At 43.9% G+C, this 18699-nt stretch overlaps 1 protein-coding gene across 1 annotated transcript in view; it reads left to right on the top strand.

The window, feature by feature from the left end:
• The window catches only part of Tex14 (testis expressed 14, intercellular bridge forming factor), a 100564-nt gene that overhangs the window by 32168 nt on the left and 49697 nt on the right, over positions 1-18699 (top strand). Inside the window, exons 7-12 of the mRNA XM_075941794.1 lie at positions 158-271; positions 2912-3035; positions 4453-4631; positions 14099-14250; positions 15697-15887; positions 16428-16578. Of these exons, the coding sequence (XP_075797909.1) occupies positions 158-271; positions 2912-3035; positions 4453-4631; positions 14099-14250; positions 15697-15887; positions 16428-16578 (911 nt within the window). The remainder of the gene's footprint in view (positions 1-157; positions 272-2911; positions 3036-4452; positions 4632-14098; positions 14251-15696; positions 15888-16427; positions 16579-18699) is intronic.

Here is an 18699-nt window from a genome sequence, read left to right as displayed (position 1 = left end):
TGCTTTAAACCCTGGGAGTTGGTGGGGGTATCCAGCCCCCTAAGGGATAGTAGGGATGCTGTGTGAGCCTGGTTTCTGGGTCTGTGGGAAGGAAACCTGGTTCACGGAAGCAGTGACTGCTCAACCCCTCTCTTGGCACTATCTCTGCCTCTTTTAGCCTAGTGTGGAACAGGAGCAGAGTCACAGTGAAGGAATTGAACCTCCCCACCCACCCTCATTGTAGCAGACTGAGATTGGCTGATTTGTTGATTGCTGAGCAGGAGCACAGCAGGTAAGAAGAACCAAGAACAAGACCTACGATAGGGCTGGTGGGTGGTGGTGACTCAAGTCTTTAATCCCAGAACTCTAGAGTTCAAGGTCAGCCTGGTCTACAAAGTGACTTCCAGGACAGCCAGGGCTGTTACACAGAGAAACCCTATCTCCAAACAACAATACTTATGAAGAGAAAGAGGGACTAATGAATAGTATGAGGAATAAGGATTGTGATGGTAAGGGGCTCAATTCTGTCATCTGTCTCATAACTTCATGTCTTCAGACGAACAGGCTCCAGAACCATTTGATTTTTCTGCTGTGGCCCCTGAGGCCTGCTCCATTTGGGAACTGGTACCCATCTGGAGAGCAAATGACTGTCCTGCTTTCATAGAGCATAGCACTCCATAAGAACCACATCTCGACTACTGAGGACATGAATCTCAGTTTGAAAGACCCTCAGAGAGGACCTTTCCTCTCTGATGAAGATCCCAGAACCAGGACACTCCGAGACCAGGCCACAGGATGCAATTAGCAAGAGGTTTATTGAGTAAACACAGGTACCTGCCGGCAGCAAGTCTTTCGGAGGACTTGCGCGCCTGCAGACTGGGGGGAGGTCTTTTTATAGGGAAGAGCAAAAAGCAAGTTTACAGAAGCAAAAGCGTGGTTATCGGTCGACCGGAATGAGGCAGGGGCATGAATGGTTTCCTCTCTCAGCAAGGGTGTCAGCAAAAAGCAAGCTTACAGAAGCAAAAGCGTGGTTATTGGTTGACCAGAATGAGGCGGGGGCATGAATGGTTTCCTCTCTCAGCATGGATGCCTGGTAACAGTCATCCTGTTCCTATCTTATAGCTAACCTGCTTTGTTGATATCCTATCTTATTGACATCTTGCCTTGCAGTCTTTCTATCTCTATCTCCTGCTCTCTCAGGCACATGGGATGTTCTTACGGGAGCAGGCTGGCTGCTGATCTGGAGAGTTTTTTTTAAAGCAAACAGGACATTCCCCCTGGAGCATGCTAGCTGCGGGTTTTGAGGAGGGGGTCTGTAGGGTCTTTCAAGTTCCAAAGGCTTCCTGAAGTTCTAGAGTTACGTTATTTAGGTCTTGGTGAGTCAGACACTGGGTTCATGATTTCATACCAGGCCACTGAGCTAGCTCCTGAATAAACCCTTGTTTTGAAGAAGCTAGCCTGAATGACCTACACAGGTAGGTAGGCATGGTGTGTGCTTTGACGTGATGCTGGGTAGGTATGTGACTTTAGCTACCAACTTTCTAGGAAAATTCTACCATTGATTCCTGGTTTTTTTAATTTTTAAAAAATTTTTAAAAGATTTATTATGTATACAGTATTCTGCCTGCATGTGTGCCTGTACCCCAGAAGAGAGCACTATGTTGTAAACCACTATGTGGTTGCTGGGAATTGAACTTGGGTCCTCTGGAAGAACAGTCAGTGCTCTTAACCACTGAGCCATCTCTCCAGTTCTTGTCGTTTGTCAGAGATAGGATTTCTTTGTGTAGCCACCCTGGCTATCCTAGAACCCACTCTGTAGACCAGGTTGCCCTTGAATTCACAGAGATCCACCTGCCTCTGCCTCCCAAGTGCTGGGCTTAAAGGTGTGCTCCATCACTGCCTGGTTTGGTTACTGCTTTTCTAAAGTGAGTAGGAGGGTGTGTTTCTGAGATGATGTATGCAGCTTATGCAGGCTCTCGGTCAGGGTTTCTATTGCTGTGATAAAACATCATGACCAAAAAGAAAGTTGGTGAAGAAAGGGTTTATTTAGTTTACACTTCCATATAGCTGTTCGTCATTGAAGGAAGTCAGGACAGGAACTCAAACAGGGCAGGAGCTTGCGGGCAGGAGCTGCGGTAGAGGCCATGGAGGAGTGCTGCTAGCTTGCTCAGTCTGCATTTTTTTCAGCCTTTTTCTTTCTTTCTTTTTTTTTTGTTTTTGTTTTTCAAGACAGGGTTTCTCTGTATCTTTGGAGCCTGTCCTGGAACTAGCTCTTGTAGACCAGGCTGGTCTCTAACTCACAGAGATCCGCCTGCCTCTGCCTCGTGAGTGCTGGGATTAAAAGTGTGCGCCACCACTGCCCAGCACCACTGATAACTCTTTTTTTATATATTTATTTATTTATTATGTATACAATATTCTGTCTGCATGTATTCCTGCAGGCCAGAAGAGGGCACCAGACCCCATTACAGATGGTTGTGAGCCACCATGTGGTTGCCGGGAATTGAACTCAGGACCTTTGGAAGAACAGGCAATGCTCTTAACCACTGAGCCATCTCTCCAGCCCCCACTGATAGCTCTTAAACTTTCAGCATCTTCCAATAGATGTCTTCCCTTCCAGAACTCATTTTATTTTCTAAAAAAATGATGTATATAAGTTGTGATTTGTTCGCTTTTGTTTTTCTGTGCTGTGTTTGTTTTGAGACAAGATCTCATGCATCCCAGACTGGACTTGAGCTCACTGTGTAGCCGAGGATGAACTTGAGCTTCTCCTGCTTCCGTCCCCTGAGTACTGAGATTATAGGTTGAGCCACCATGCCCGGAATAAGTGGAATTTGTTTAGAATGTGTTCAAATGACATAAAGAATATCACCTGTGTTTTCATCATGCTCTCCTCTGCCCTGTCCCTAATGAAGATTTTTATCTTTTGTAGCAACCTGCGGCACCCTAACCTGCTGCAGCTGATGGCTGTATGTTTGTCCCAGGACCTGAAGAAAATTCGCCTGGTGTATGAGCGTATCACAGTCGGCACCCTGTTCAGTGTCCTCCACGAACGAGTAAATGGTCTTTCTCTAGATTTCCCCAGCTGCCTTACTCTTCTCCCTGCCCTCTTCCCTGCCATTTTTGCAGAGTTCTCATTTAGGAGATGAATCTGTAAATTATTTTCATGTATTGCATGTGGTGTAACATGCCAGAGAAGACTGATAAGCAAATGTTGAACTAATGTGATTTAATTTTTTTCACATTGGTTGGTCAATTGCTTTGTATGTCTTGTCTGTCTGTGTTATTCCTATGGAAGTCAGAGGACAGCTTGTTGGAAGGCGTGCTCTCCTTCTGCCGAGGGTTCCAGGAAATGAATTCAGGTCACCACGCTTGGTAGCAAACACCTTTCTTTACCTCTGAGCCACTTCACTGGCCATGATACAATAATAGTCTTCCTCTTTTTCCTTCTTTCATTAAACAAATTTATCAGGGGGTGGTGCATAACATTCCACAGTTATAGATCAGAGGATAACTTTGTAGACTTGGTTCTCCCTTCTACCTTTATGTGGGTTCTGGGTAACAAAAGCAGGTCATCAGACTTAAATCACAGCCGCCCTTACCTGCCGAGCCATCTAGTTGGCCTTGTTTTATTTTGTTTTGAGACAGGCTTAACTGTGTAACCATGACTAGCCTCAAACTCATGACCTTCCTACCACTCAGCCTCCAAGTGCTGGATGTGCCACAATTCCTGGCTTCTCAGTCTTGCGCCTTTTTTTTTTTTGTTGTTTGTTTCTTTAAATCAGCTCTTCAATAGCTCAACAGAGCCAGAAACATTAATGCAATTCTGGCTGAGCCATTGGCCACAGGTTCTTTCCCCCTACATTTCACTTGTGCTCTGTCCTGGTTTGTTACATAGAGACCTTTATCGCTTTCCTTTTCACCTCTCAGATTTCCTTGGGATGAAGGAATATCTTCCATGATCTTGTAGCTAAGTGTTCTTTGGGCCAGGATATGACTTCCAGGAGCTCTTTCTCCTTGGCCTTCTTCTAAATGCTGTGGCTGGGAGTAAAGAGACCCTGCAGAGAGTCTTTCTTTTCATCTGATGGGGCTGGAAGCTGAGTTGATTCTCTGCAACTTGTAGAGTCCTTTGAGCTTCCAGGTTCTCCCAGCCACAGTGCTGGTTAGGGAGGTGCCAGGGCAGTTTTACTGGCAGTTTCCCAGGTTAAGCTGGAATGCTCATACCAAGTTTAGAGTACTTTCTTCTAATGCGTCATTATATAAAGCAGCTCACTTGTAGGAAAGGAGCTGAGGTTTAGAGGCAGCAGCCTGGATCAGTGGAACTATAGATCAGTCACTTAACCTCACTGACATTTAGGCTCCCCATCTGCGGAATGAGAATACCAGGAAGTGTGAGAATCAAATGAAGAGACTTTGGAAATGACACCAGGAGGTCTTTCCTTTTGGTTTTGGAACCTTCTCTCTTGCTTGCAGAGGTCCCAGTTCCCAGTGTTGCACATGGAAGTGATTGTGCACTTCCTGCTCCAGATCGCTGATGCCTTGATCTACCTCCATTCCCGAGGCTTTGTCCATCGCTCCCTTAGCTCCTATGCTGTCCACATTGTCTCTGCAGGAGAAGCAAGACTGACCAACCTGGAATACATGATGGAAAGGTAGATATAGCCTCCAGGGTAGTTTCTTTCTGAAGAGGGACTCCCTGGGAGACCTTTATTATAGTGCTGAAATCTAATGTGTTCAGGTTTCCTAATTGGTGGGAAAACTGTCTGTCAGCACAGAAAGATTTACCAAATTCAAAGGCTATTTGCAAAGGCTGTAGATAGACTGTTTAAAAGTTTGTTTTGCGTTCTGTATGTGTGTGTATGCGTGTGTGTATGTTTGAGAGAGAGAGAGAGACAGAGAGAGAAAGAGAGAGGGAGAGAGAGAGAGAGAGAGAGAGAGAGAGAGAGAGAGAGAGAAGCTGTTTGCAAATGCTTTAGTTAGATTGCTTAAAAATTGGTTTTGCAGTTGGGCAGTGGAACATGCCTTTAATCCCAGCACTTGGGAGACAGAGACAGGAGGATCTCTGTGAGTTTGAGGCCAGCCTGGTCTACAAGAGCTAGTTCCAGGACAGGCTCCAAAGCTACAGAGAAACCCTGTCTCGAAAAACAAACAAACAAGAATTATTTTGCATTTTTTGTGTGCGTGGGCGGAGGGAGGGAGGGAGGGAAAGAGGGGAGGGGAGGGCAATTCAAGTCATCAGGCTTGCTGTCAGGAACCTTTTCCACTGAGGCCTCTCACCAGTCCTCCTTTTTGTTTTCTGAGATGGGTTCTTGTGTGTAGCTCAGCAGTATGTAGTCCAGGCTGGACTTGAATCTACAGTTCTCTTTCATCTGCCTCTCAAGATCTGTTGCAAGTATGTGTTGCCACATCTGGCTGGGAAGTTACTTCTGCTCAGGGTAGTCTCATTTTCTTTTTTCCTTTTTCTTTTTTTTTTGTTTTTTGGTTTTTCGAGACAGGGTTTTTCTGTAGCTTTGGAGCCTGTCCGGGAACTCCCTTTGTAGACCAGGCTGGTCTCGAACTCACAGAGATCCACCTGCCTCTGCCTCCCTAGTGCTGGGATTACAGGTGTGTGTCACCACCGCCCGGCAGGGTAGCCTCATTTTCATAGACATGTAACAGGCTTGTATTAGCCAATGTATATGCACTCTAAAATTTCCACTTGGTACAACAGAGTTGTATATTATCTTTTGGGTTTTTGAGACAGGGTTTCTCTGTGTAACTCTGGCTGTCCTGGAAATCACTCTGTGCTCTGTAGACAGCCTCAGAGATCTTGCCTCTGCCTCCCGAGTACTGGAATGAAAGGTGTGTGCCACCACACTGGGCCGAGTTGTATGTTCTTACCTTGTAATCTTTCATGTGTGTTGAACTGGGCCTTGTTGCTAGGCATTTGTGGTGCACACCTTTCATCCTAGCACTCACGAGACAGAAGCAGGAGGAGTTCAAGGCCAGCCTGGTCTACAGAGCAAGTTCTAGTACAGGCCCAAAACTGTTCAAAAAACAAATAACAACAACAAGAATTTTAAAAAAGAAAGGGGTCTTGTTATACCCTTCTTCCATTAGTGACCAGTCACCCTTAAGGCCTCAGTTGCCCACTGCATTCTTTTCATTGCTAGTCGTGGAATAAGAGAGAGCAGAGAGGGTACATAGTAAGATATGGGGCTGGCCTGAAGTGGCACATCGCAGCTTCCCACTTTGCACTGGCCAGAACCAATCACCTTCTTATTGAATGGAGGCTCAGAAATGTACCTTAGCTATAGAAGAGAGGAGGTAATGGGCACAGTGAGCCTGCTGGACTCTAGCGACCAAACACTGAGGAGGAGTCGCCCCCAGAGACCATCTCACACATGACAGCCGATGCAAAAGCATGAGGATTTTATTAATTCTGTCATGACAGGGTCCCCCAACATTCGGGAAGCCGAGGGACCTCGAATAGCTGGTACAGTCTACTTTTAAAGGGGCCACAGATGCAAGGGGGTTTGTTCTTTGACTATTCTGATTGGCTTATTTGAAAGGGCTATTACCAATAATTGACTGGAGAGCTGTTGCCAGATCAGATGAGGTAAGAGGTCATTTTGACCCCGTTTCCCAGGGGACTGAATCAAAACATGCGTATATGGGTAAATGTTCAGGAACTGAGTACGTGTGAGTGTAGCTGTTAGGTCCTTGGTTCCCAGGGGAGGAGGGGAAGCACTATGGCACAGAGGCTGAGAGGATTCAGAATTGTCAAAAATGGCTTCAGGATTGTCTTAAAGTCTTACAAGCCTTATCGTCTGCTGAGTAACAAAGGCATACTGTGCTCTCAAGGGACCCAAGTACAGTTCGAGACACTTCAAACAGCTCCCTCATTCAAACACTGGTAGTAGGGTTTAGTTTCCTACAGGGCTAGGCCAGAGATTGGCTGTAATTCCCCATGCCAGGCTCTAGGAGGCAGAGGGCCTCTGCTGTCCATCTTCAGTGCCATACAGAGCTCTGGGCCTTTGGCACCACGTTGTTCTGTTCTGGACACTGCTCTTAGCCACTGGACAGACCCTGCTTGCTTATCATCTTCTTCTTTTGTCCCCTTGCCTCCCATTCCCCGTGCTTTGCTTCTGAGTTGAGCATGATTTTGCTGCTGACATTCTCCAGTAATATACTGCTGTGACTACATGCAAAGCTTAATGGGGACATAAATCTGTTTTATTCACTGCTGGATCCCAGATGCCGAGAAGAAGTCCTTACTCAAGAATCACAGGTCTCGCCTCGGATTATGGTTTGTTTTGTTTTGTTTAAAGCAAAGTGCATACAGAAGTTACAACAATTTTAAAGAAAAAAATTGTTCTATTTTGTGGTTCCAACAACAAACTCAAAAATCTATGACAAATAGGGGCTCCAATGAGCTGTTTTTTTTAATTTGATTTTTTTAAATATTTATTTATTTATTATGTATACAATATTCTGTCTGTGTATATGCCTGCAGGCCAGAAGAGGGCACAAGACCCCACTACAGATGGTTGTGAGCCACCATGTGGTTGCTGGGAATTGAACTCAGGACCTTTGGAAGAGCAGGCAATGCTCTTAACCTCTGAGCCATCTCTCCAGTCCCTCCAATGAGCTGTTTTAGAAATACTTTGGATTAGGTAAAGTTATACAGAAAGTTGAGTGCGTTTGAAATCTTAAAAAAAAAAGTTCCTGTTATTCCTCAAATGGTGCTTGTGGTTTAACATTTCTGTTAGATGCGTGCGTTGAATTACTTGCTATCCAGGTGTAACAGGTGCTCCTTACCATTTATCGTCAAGGACTTTAACTGTCCGTCTTCTTCAGCTTCTACTCTTTCTTGACCACTCTCCACAATTCTCTTTGTAGTGATTTTTTTACCATTTACTATCTTAGTAGAAGTTGATATTGATTTGTGGTAGTACTCTCACCTCTGCCCCTGAGTGTTGAGATTATAGCCGTGCCCATATCTAAATTTAAAACATTTATTTGTGTATGTGTGCGCATGCACATGAGGAGATTAGAGATCAGCATCAGGTGTTTTCTTCAGTTGCTCTCTACCCCAGGGGTCCTCTTGTCACTGGATCCCAGACTGGGGCTTCAGTCTTCCCCAACAGGAAATTCTCAGCACAGGGGTAAAGAAAAGTTTCTTTTATTAGCACACAACTGTATCCTATAGCTGTTGTTGTTGTTTTTTGTTTTTGTTTTGTTTTGTTTTTTTGGTTTTTCGAGACAGGGTTTCTCTGTGGTTTTGGAGCCTGTCCTGGAACTAGCTCTTGTAGACCAGGCTGGCCTCGAACTCACAGAGATCCGCCTGCCTCTGCCTCCCGAGTGTTAGGATTAAAGGCGTGCGCCACCACCACTCAGCTTGTAGCTATTGCTTAAAGAGGCCTAACCCCATCAGAAATATTTCATGATTTATATAAGATTAGGTATTGTCATGATCTGTGACCATGATATTTCTGTCTCCAGTTCAAAGGAGACTTCCTCCCAGAGCTAAGCAAATTTTACAAAAGCTGAAATTTGCAATTTTTTTCAATAAGACAGTTTTATCTTTAGCAAAGCGGACTTGCTGTCTAAGCAGATATTGGTGGTAGTCACTTTCTAAGGGAGGTGAGCAGATGTCACCTGTTCTAGAAAATAAGAAGGGGCAAGCGGTTCACAGAGCGGAAGCCGCCGTCCAGTGTCAGCTCTGCTGTCTCAGGTCAGAGGGAGTTTCTTATTTCAGTGTAACCTCAAATTAATATTAAAGCTTTCTATCTTCTTTCCTTCACTCCTCCCTTTTGGAGGTGATTAATATCATATAAGGCTCCAATTTTATAATTCTGCTTCATCAGGAGCCCCAGGCATCTGGCATCTAACTGCTGTGTTACTAAATTGGGGGGGAGGGGCTTAGAAGTCAACACTGTTTGTAACTTAATAACTTCTATACAGGATGTAATGAACTGGAGCAGATGTTTAGGGTATAGGGTCCAAATGACAGACTCAAAGTGATCAGGAGGAAACAGCCAAAATTTCTGATTTCCAGAGGTGTTTTTAGTGCTTTTCTTCCCGTGACTGTTTCCTTTTACCTGTTTAACCACTGTATCTCTGACCACTCCTGATTTGTTAGCACAATAGCAGCATTCTTTGTTTAAAAATGTGCAGATCCTCCTCTGCTTTGGTAGACTTAGGCCTCCTCTGGAGGATGGCTTCTTCAGGGGAGTCCACTTAGTCCTGTATTATTCCCACTGCTTCACTTGTCTCTTCCCTGTCCTCCATAGCCTGGTTAGACAGATCATTGTAATGTATTTCTAAAGCTGCTATTCCTCTGGTTCCCCAGGCCCACTGCTAGGGTGTGAAAATGAAAGCCCTTTTAAGCCTGCCGTGGGCTTCTACCTATAGTAATGTAGGAGATTCATTACCTTAAGCCCTCTTACGCTCATGGATTCATATAAACCAGAACACAAAGCTCTATTCGCCTAGGAGGGCAGCACTGGTGGACCCTTGTTCTTACAATGTCCAGGACCATCAGCGGCCTAGTTGTGGCTATCAGAGCCCACAGTGAGCTGGACCTTCCTCTGTCAGTCATCAACAGGTAAATGTACCACAGGCTTGCCCACAAGCCAATCTGGTGGGGGCATTTTCTCAGTTTAGGTTCTGTCTTCTCAAATGACTATAGCTTGTGTCAAATTGACAGTAAACACCCAGGGTAGTTGTTCGCTTGGTATCTGGTGCATGCTTGGATGAATGTAGGTGAAAGGAGCACTTAATGGTACAAGAATCAGGGTTAACTCTATTTGGCTCTATAATTCAGGGCAGCTAGAGTTGTGGACTCTTTGCTTCAGCCTTTGAAGTCCTATCAGAGACTTCACAGGCTGACAGAAATGACACCATTGGTCAGTTAAGAGTGCCATCTGCTGTTGAGAAGACAGCATAACAATTTATTCTGATTTTTCGTTTCCATAGAAAATACAGTTTGGAGATTGTCTGGCCCAACCCTAACTTTTCTCCCTTTTTCTTCAAATCACAATGCTGGGAACCAATCACAGGGCCGCATATATGCTAAGTAGGTGCTTCACACCAAGCTACAGCCTCAGCCTAGCCCTGTCCTTCTATACAGGAAAGTGAAGTGCAGAGGAGTAAAGGGATGGTGTCCCAGCTCGTTGGTTAGGGGCATAACTGAATAGAGCCAGATGATAGGAAATGCCCCTAGGCCACAGGGAGGATGAACTGGAGGTTAATGCAGGAAGATCAGCTTGGAGACCCTGGGGTGGAGCTAGGGGCCCACATAGAAAGATGTGCAAGGCATTGAGGAGCTGGTGTTAACAGCTGAGGAGGTGAGGGTTGGAGGGAAACGAGGAAGGAAGGAAACGAAGGAAGGTCAGAAGGGTAAGAGTTAGCTAGAGTTGATGAGGGACATACTGGGCATGATAGAAATAGTGTGAGATTTGGGCTTGCTGATCTCTATGGAACTTCAGGCAGAAATGGCAATCAGGAAGTCATCATAGCTGCAACAGTATACGTTTCTTTGTAATGTAAGTTGATGAACCATGAGTCCAGATAACTCTCAATTCTGCATTTATTTTGGGTAACTCTGTATTTGGGCTCATTAGTTTAACATCTTGCCAATAGTAACATTCCATCTCCGGGCATGAAAGGGATGCAGCAGGTTTTTTTCTACTCTTAATTCCTCAACTGAATCTTTTTTTTAAAGTTTTGTTTATTTATTTATTTATTATGTATACAGTGTTCTGTCTGTCTGTATGTTTGCTGCCCCAAAGAGGGCACCAGATCTCATTTATAGATGGTTGTGAGCCACCATGTGGTTGCTGGGAATTGAACGCAGGACCTCAGGAAGAGCAGTCAGTGCTCTTAACCTCTGAGCCATCTCTCCAGCCCCTCAACTGAATCTTTAGATTAGTACACCACTCGACCCTGCACGTGCTGTCCCATAGAGTTATACCCAAATAGAATGCAAAAACTGAATTCCATAAAACTTCACTGCCCTACAGTGGCAGCCAGAACAGAAGTCTCTCTTCCTCAGCACCACTCCAGCCCTTTTCCATGTTGGCATGACACACAGGGCCTCTCATACGATAAGTGAGCACTTGAGAAGGAAGGCTGGGAGAGAAAAAAGTAAGAATAAAAAGGAAAGGATTTGAATTCTGGTTATGACTCGTCCTTTGCTAGGACCTAACCCGAGCCCAAGAGGCCTGTGGTCCTTTGGAGAAATGCCCAGCTTGAAAGGAAGCATGGTAGTTTCCCCCAAATATGCTTTAGACAATAGAATACCCATTGCCTTTTGGGGGATAGCTGAGGAAGAGCACTTGTCTAGCACGCATGAGGGTCTGTGTTTGATTCCCAGTTCCTCCATAAAACAAAATCATAGCCAAAAAAGAACTATTGACTTTTGTGGTACTAATGTAATTTATGTTAATATATAATTATATAGTGAATATTCAAATTTATACATTAAATATATAAATACTTGTGTATTAAATATGTCTGCAAAAAAATCAATATGGGCCAGGTGATGGTGGCGCACGCCTTTAATCCCAGCACTCAGGAGGCAGAGGCAGGTGGGTCTCTGTGAGTTCGAGATGAGCCTGGTCTCCAGAGCTAGTTCCCGGACAGGCTCCAAAGCCACAGAGAAACCCTGTCTCGAAAAACCAAAAAAAAAAAAAAATATGTCTGCATATCACAATACACAGTTTCCCAGTTTATCGTTTAGTGATACAAATAAAAATTAAGATCGTATTTTCTAATTCATGATTTCCTGAGTTCACTGCTCTCTGTCAATGGCGTGCTGGATGGACAGAGAACTGTGGAGGTGGGGAATATGACAAAAATACAATGTATAAAAATTCTGAAGGAATTAATTAAAATATCATTTAAAAAATCTCACTGATAGAAACATCAATCTGAGAAGCCCATCCTAGCTTCTAAAATTTATGCTTATGCCAGACCAGACTGGCCTTGCACTCACAGAGATTTATCTGCCTCCCGAGTATTAGTTAATTTTCTGTTGCTGTGACAGAGCACCATAAGCAAGGTGATTTAGAAAAGAAAGTGTTTAATTGGCTTACAGTTTCAGAGCGTTAGCCCACAGGGGAGGGGCAAAGGCATGGCGGCAGCAACAGCTGAGAGCTCATAGCTTGATCCACAAGGAGGAGGAGGAGAGAGCACTGGGAATTGTGCCAGTCTTCTGAGACCTAAAGACCAGCCTCCCCAGTGACTCACCTCCTCCAACTCCATGCCTCCTAATCTCTCCCTGACAGCTTCACCAACTGGAGACCAAGCATTCCAACATATGAGCCTGTGGGGCAGCTCTCATGTACACCACCACATGGGAATATAGGCATGTGTCATCCATCTCCCTGGCCTTTGCCCTTCTAGTAACGGTTCAAAAATAGTTTTTATTTTATGTATGAGCGTTTTGCCCACATGTATGTATATGTGTGTATCATGTGCATGCCTGGTGTCCACAAAGACCAGAAGAGGGAGTTGGACTCCGGGAACTAGAGTTATGGGCAGTTGTAACCTACATGTGCTGGGAACTTAACCCAGGTCCTTTGCTGTACCTCTGAGGTGCTTAGGTTCCAGGTGTGCTAGTGCTGGAGCGTGAGCTCGGGGTTTCTTACAGCTGTGCATGCACTCTGCCAACTGATCTCTGTCCCCAGCCCCAGGATAATTATCAGTGAGCACTCATCAGACCTTTACCAAATGCTTGCCATTATGGCCATATTATGTCTTACTTGGTGGAATGAGTACTTTCTGCCCACAGAGTGTTGCCACATCCATAATTTCATTTGAATACCGTGACAGCCATGGGTAGTCAGTACTGACTTCACCTCACCCTGAGGCCTCTTATTGGCCTGGGGGACATTTATGGTAGTCTGACTTGGCTCTTAAGATGTTTGGTTGGAAAGATAACTGTTTACGCAAATCAGTGAACTTTGATGGACGGAAAGGGCTCATTCCCCAGAGGACTTGATCTCAGAAAAGAAGTCATAGCCCAGGTGTCGTGGTGCACCTCGTTAATCCCAGCACTCAGGAGGCAGAGGTATGTGGCTCTCTGTGTGTTTTATGCCTGTCTGGGCCTTATAGGATAAAGGCTTTGCCATTAGTCTGACAACCTGAGGTCAATCCCTGCATGTTGCGGGTAATGCAATGCAAGTGTGTAGGTTCAAGAAGGTCTGTGAAATGAAGACTCAGAGACACTTTGAGAATGAACTTAGCCTTAGCAGCCGCAGGGGTCCCAGCCTCAGTGAAATGAAGCACTTTCCCTTAGCCCGCCGCATTTTTATTTTTCTCTATATTTACACTTTAGCCCATAGATTTCCGTATCTCAAAACAACCTGAATGAAGCTTCCAAAAATACAATGCCAAGTGCAAACACCTGATTCAGGAGGTACCATGGTTTTCCAGAGGGGGAAAAATGTGGCTACTCTCAGAGAGCTGGATGCAAGATATAATAAGAATAAACTTAAGTAATAACTATTCTGCAGCTAATAAAACAGTACTACTTTTAAAGTAGATTATCAGCGAAGGGCTCCCTAAGGAGGCAACTTACTTTCTCTCTTTCTTTACCTTTTCTTTTCTTTTTTCTTTTTTGGTTTTTCAAGACAGGGTTTCTTTGTGTAGCCCTAGCTGTCCTGGAACTAGTTCTTGTAGACCAGGCTGGCCCCGGACTCACAGAGATCTGCCTGTCTCTGCCTCCTGAGTGCTGGATCAAAGGCATGCATCACCACTGCCTAGCAGAGGCAACTTTCAAATTAATGTCTTGGCCACAAGAAACAGCCAGTTACTGAACATGTCAGGCAGAAGGAACTGCTCATATGGAGTGGAAGTGGGAATGTCTTCCTAGTGCAAGTGGACGATGGCCCCTGTGGTTTGAGTGGAGTGGGGAGTGGCCACATAAACTAGGGGAGGTAGGGCAGTCAAGCAGGGATGATAAGGAATTGTATGTATTGGGAGAACTCTGAGGCAGTGTATGGTAACTCTGTTTAGCTGAATTAGCGGAAGCTCCAGGAGATTGGTACCTCATAGGAAAGTATTTATGTGCGCTATGTGGTGATCTCAACAACTCCTTAAGGGAAACTCGGCCTTGTGTTTCCTTCCATAGCCAGGACAGTGGCACACACAGGGACGTGACGCGAGTGCCCCTCCCCACCCAGCTCTACAACTGGGCTGCTCCAGAAGTGATCCTACAGAAGGCGGCCACTGTGAAGTCAGACATCTACAGCTTTTCCATGATCATACAAGAAATTTTAACAGGTGATCAATGTGTATATTCAAAGTTGAACCAAGTCCTTATTTTTAGGTTAGAGATTTCCCCCCAGGAATTACTTAGTTTTATGAAAATTCAGAACTTAAAGAAAAAAATCCTGAAGGATCTTTGTTTGTTTGTATATTTGTCTGCTTTTCTAACATGTAGCCCCGACTATCCTGGAACTAGCTATGTAGACCAGGCTGGCTTCAAACTTAGACAGTTTGCCTCTGCCTACTTAGTTCTGGGAATAAAAGCATGCAGCACTACACCTGGCTTCAAGGATCTTCTCTGTGCTTATTAGACACAAGATAGTTTCCAAGAAATCTTCCTTTAACTATTTACAACTCAGAAAAGCCCATAGATCTGCCTGCTATTGATAAAGCACTTAAGCAAAAAATAGGAAATGGTAGATGCATACCTGATGTCACTTGAAGAAAATGAAAGCCCCTTGAAACTTACATGACTTTGAGTAAAGTACTCACATAACTGAAGACAAAAGGACTCCTTCGAGAGAGACAGACATATCCGTATGTATACACACATATAACACCACATTCAAGTGAGGGAGTAGGCAGAGTCAGCTGCCCCTTTGATGTTTGGAATCCTAGAGGCAAAATTGCACTCTTCAGGAGATGAATTCATGATCTACTCAGCCTGATGCCCAAGTATTAGCTTGTCTCCAAGTCTGCTAGGGACACCCATGTATGCAGGAAGCTGACACTAACTATTTTCTGTGTCAGAGGGATTTCCCTGGTATATAGGTTAAGTGACTCCTTGTCCATAATTGGGCCAGTGGTTTCTCTGGGGGAAGAAAGTAATGTTTAAAAGGGACCAACTGAATTGACTATGTTCTTAACCACTTCTGATTTATTTTTTCTCTCTTTTATTTCTCTGTGTTATTTCGTATTTCTAATGTTTTATTATCATATATTAATTATATATGGTAATTGGCTTTATGATGTTTTTTATACATATATATATATTGATCATATTCACCCTCCTTGCTCTTTCTATTTTTAATTTTATTTTGTGTGTATGTGTATTTTGTCTACATGCATGTCTGTGCACCTAGTGCCCGAAGTACCCAGAAGAGGGCATTGGATTTCTGGAAGTAAAGTTACTGATGATTGTAAGCAGCTATGTGGGTGATGGAAATTGAACCTGGATCCTCTGGAAGAGCAGCCAGTGCTCTTAACTGCTGAGCCATCTCTCCAGCCCCTACATTACCCACTTTTGGCCCCCCTCACTCAATCCCAACGAGTCCCTTTCTACTTTCATGTCTGTTTGTCTTTTTCTATGACCCCGTGAGTTCCATTAGGGTTGTTTACAGGAACATGGGCAAGAGGTTATTATAGAGACATAGGCAACTTACTTGTGAATACATCACTGAAGAAAATCAATGATTTTCTTCTGTCTTAATCTTATTCTTATCTATTACTTTTTACTTATAGACAACATACCCTGGAATGGCTTGGATGGCTCAGTTATTAAAGAAACCATAGCCTTGGGAAGTTATTTAGAAGCTGATGTCAGGCTTCCGGAACCTTACTATGATATTGTTAAGTCAGGTATCCACGCCAAGCAGAAAAATCGAACAATGAACCTACAAGATATTCGGTATATTCTGAAGAATGACTTAAAGGCAAGCCCTGAAATTGGGAGAAGTTTGTTTCTGCTACCTACTTCATTGGGTTAGAGACCGGGAAGCTTGAGGCCCAAGTTTTAACAATGTTTGGAATTGAGGACAGTGGTGCATGCATGAAGATTTATGTCGTGCGAGGACATGGGTTGGGGATGGGATACTGAAGTAGGATCAGGAGTTGGAGATTTTCCTAGACTACATAGAAAGTTCAAAGCTAGTGTAGAGGTACATACTATGACTAGTTCTCAAAAAGTCCCCAAAGTTTTGGAAAGCCTTGTTTTATTATACTGTGTTGCTGAGGAAAGCCTCTCTGTTTAACTTAGAGAATGCGTCAGAGAATTGAGGCGAGATCTGGAGAAGTTGTAGGGTATAATAAAGATAAAGTGAATGGCAGGAGTGGACTAATAATAAACCAGCTAATTAGGATTGATGGCCAGTCTAATAAGAGAAAGAAAGAGATATTTGAGATATTTATGTTTCTAAAAGCACAGGCAGCATTTGGATGAACTGAGATGTGTCATTGACAATGTTTTGTTGTAGGAGTTTCTTGGAGCTCAGAAAACTCAGCCAACTGAGAGCCCCAGAATGCAGAGCTATGAAGCCCATGCTGATGTTAACCCCCAACTAGGACTAACTTCAGAATATCAAAAGGACATTCCAGACTTGGACATCAAAGAGCTAAAGGAAATGGGTATGACTTGAACACACAAAGCATGCTGTTATGCATGTGTGGAGTTAGAATACAACCGTGGGGGCTGGAGAGATGGCTCAGAGGTTAAGAGCATTGACTGCTATTCCAGAGGTCCTGAGTTCAATTCCCAGCAACCACATGGTGGCTCTCAACCATCTGTAATAAGATCTGGTGCCAACTTCTGTCTGCAGGGACACATGCAGGCAGACCAATGTATATATAATAAATAAAAACAAACAACAAACAAAAAGGAAACTCACAAATGGTGGATACACATTGTGAGATACATCCACGTTTCATCCAACAGATGGTGGATACCCACTCTGAGATAGACCACATTTTATTAAAAAAAATACAACTCTTGGTGTCAGGTCTCTCTGGTCCTGGTAATCAAGCTTGCTACTGAGATGTCTCATTGGCTCTTTTTTTTAAAAGATAGATTTATTTTTATTTTATGAATATTTTGTCTGCATGTATGCCTGTGCACCAGCAGTCATGCCTGATGCCCAGGGAATCCAGAAGAGCTATATATTTGGTTGTGATCCACCATCTAGGTGCTGGGAATTGAACCCAGGTCCTCTGGAAGAGCAGCCAGTGCTCTTAACTCATGAGTCACTTCTCCAGCCCTGCTTTTGGTTTTATTAAAGATAGAGTCTCATAGCCTAGGCTGGTCTTGAATGCTCAATCCTTCTGTCTTAAGTCTTCCAAATGCTGGAGTTATAGGCAAATGCCACTCCACTGGGTATCATCAGTTTACTTTTTTGTGAATCACATGGACACTAGCTGTCTCTTTTAAACTGTATATATAACCTGTGCTGAAAAAAGATGGGTACTTTAGGAATTAAAGTTATTAAAATTATTAAGTTAAATCTTTTAGGCTATATAAACACAAGGGTTATATGCAGAACTTAATAGTAACTGAATTTATAGTATGATCAGTCATAGGAATTTATCTAATTGCTTAGAAAAGAAAAATAACTTTAAAAAAGATTATTATATATTTTATGTATATGAGGCTCTGTCTACATGTACATCTGCAGGTCAGAAGAGGGCGTGAGATCTTATTATAGATGGTTGCTAGGATTGAACTCAGGACCTCTGGAAAAGCAGCCAGTGCTGTTAACCTCTGAGCCATCTCTTCAGCCCCATAAAAATAATTTAAAAAATGTAAAAGTCCTATCTGCTGACCTGCTTGGCACAGTGATATGGATTTGTAATCCCACGATTTGGGAATGTGAGATAGGAGTATCACTTGAGTTCTGAAGTTTGGGGTCAGTCTGAGCAACGGGACCTTATTCTTTAAAGCGCTCAGTCATGGCACTCACTTGATGGCTCCTGTTCCAGCTGAGGAGACTGAGGATGCTTGGGGTTGCAGAGCTTGTTTCCAAGTTGGAACGTAGACCAGGCTGGCCTCGAACCCACAGAGATCTGCCTGCCTCTGCCTCCCAAGTGCTGGAATTAAAGGTGTGCGCCACCACTGCCCGGCTGGTCTTTTAATTATAGCCTAATCACTGTTTACTTGGACTCTCTTCTGACGGGTGGAAGCTTCCAGAATGTCCCCTTCCATATTTTCATTATTTGTGTCCTTCATCCCATTTCTGAAAGTTGTACCCTTATCAACTTAAGTCATGTGTGGGTCAGCCCTCAAGTTATTCTTGTAGCCATTTATTTTTCCTGTGATACAGTAGCTTCTTGGGCAATAGTCTCCACCACTTTTATCCCATGCTCACCAAAAGCATCACCTCAACTGTTTTAGTCACAGATTTAATACACAAAGGAAGCCATGGGTATAGTCCTGGGGATCCAGGAGCCTTGAGTTTGAATGTTCTGTCAGTTAAACACATTTAAAATAGTATAAATGAAGCTGAGAACATTCTTAGAAATTAGACCTCCATGGCCCCAAATGTCTATCTTATTCGATGTCAAAATGGGAACTTTCACTTAGTTTAGAAATACCCTTTCATCCTCTGCTGGCTGGGTGTGATGATACACGCCCTAATCCTAGTCTAGAGGCAGCCCTCAATCCCAGCACTTTTGAGTCTGAAGCAGAGGCGAGCAGATCTCTGGGTTCAAGGCCAGCCTGGTCTACATAGTGAGATTGTGAGTTCCAGTACAACCAGG

Source organism: Microtus pennsylvanicus, chromosome 11 (assembly GCF_037038515.1).
Source record: "Microtus pennsylvanicus isolate mMicPen1 chromosome 11, mMicPen1.hap1, whole genome shotgun sequence".
NCBI lineage: Eukaryota > Metazoa > Chordata > Mammalia > Rodentia > Cricetidae > Microtus > Microtus pennsylvanicus.
Note: the sequence above shows the minus strand (reverse complement) of the source record. Positions and strands in the feature narration are given on the sequence as shown.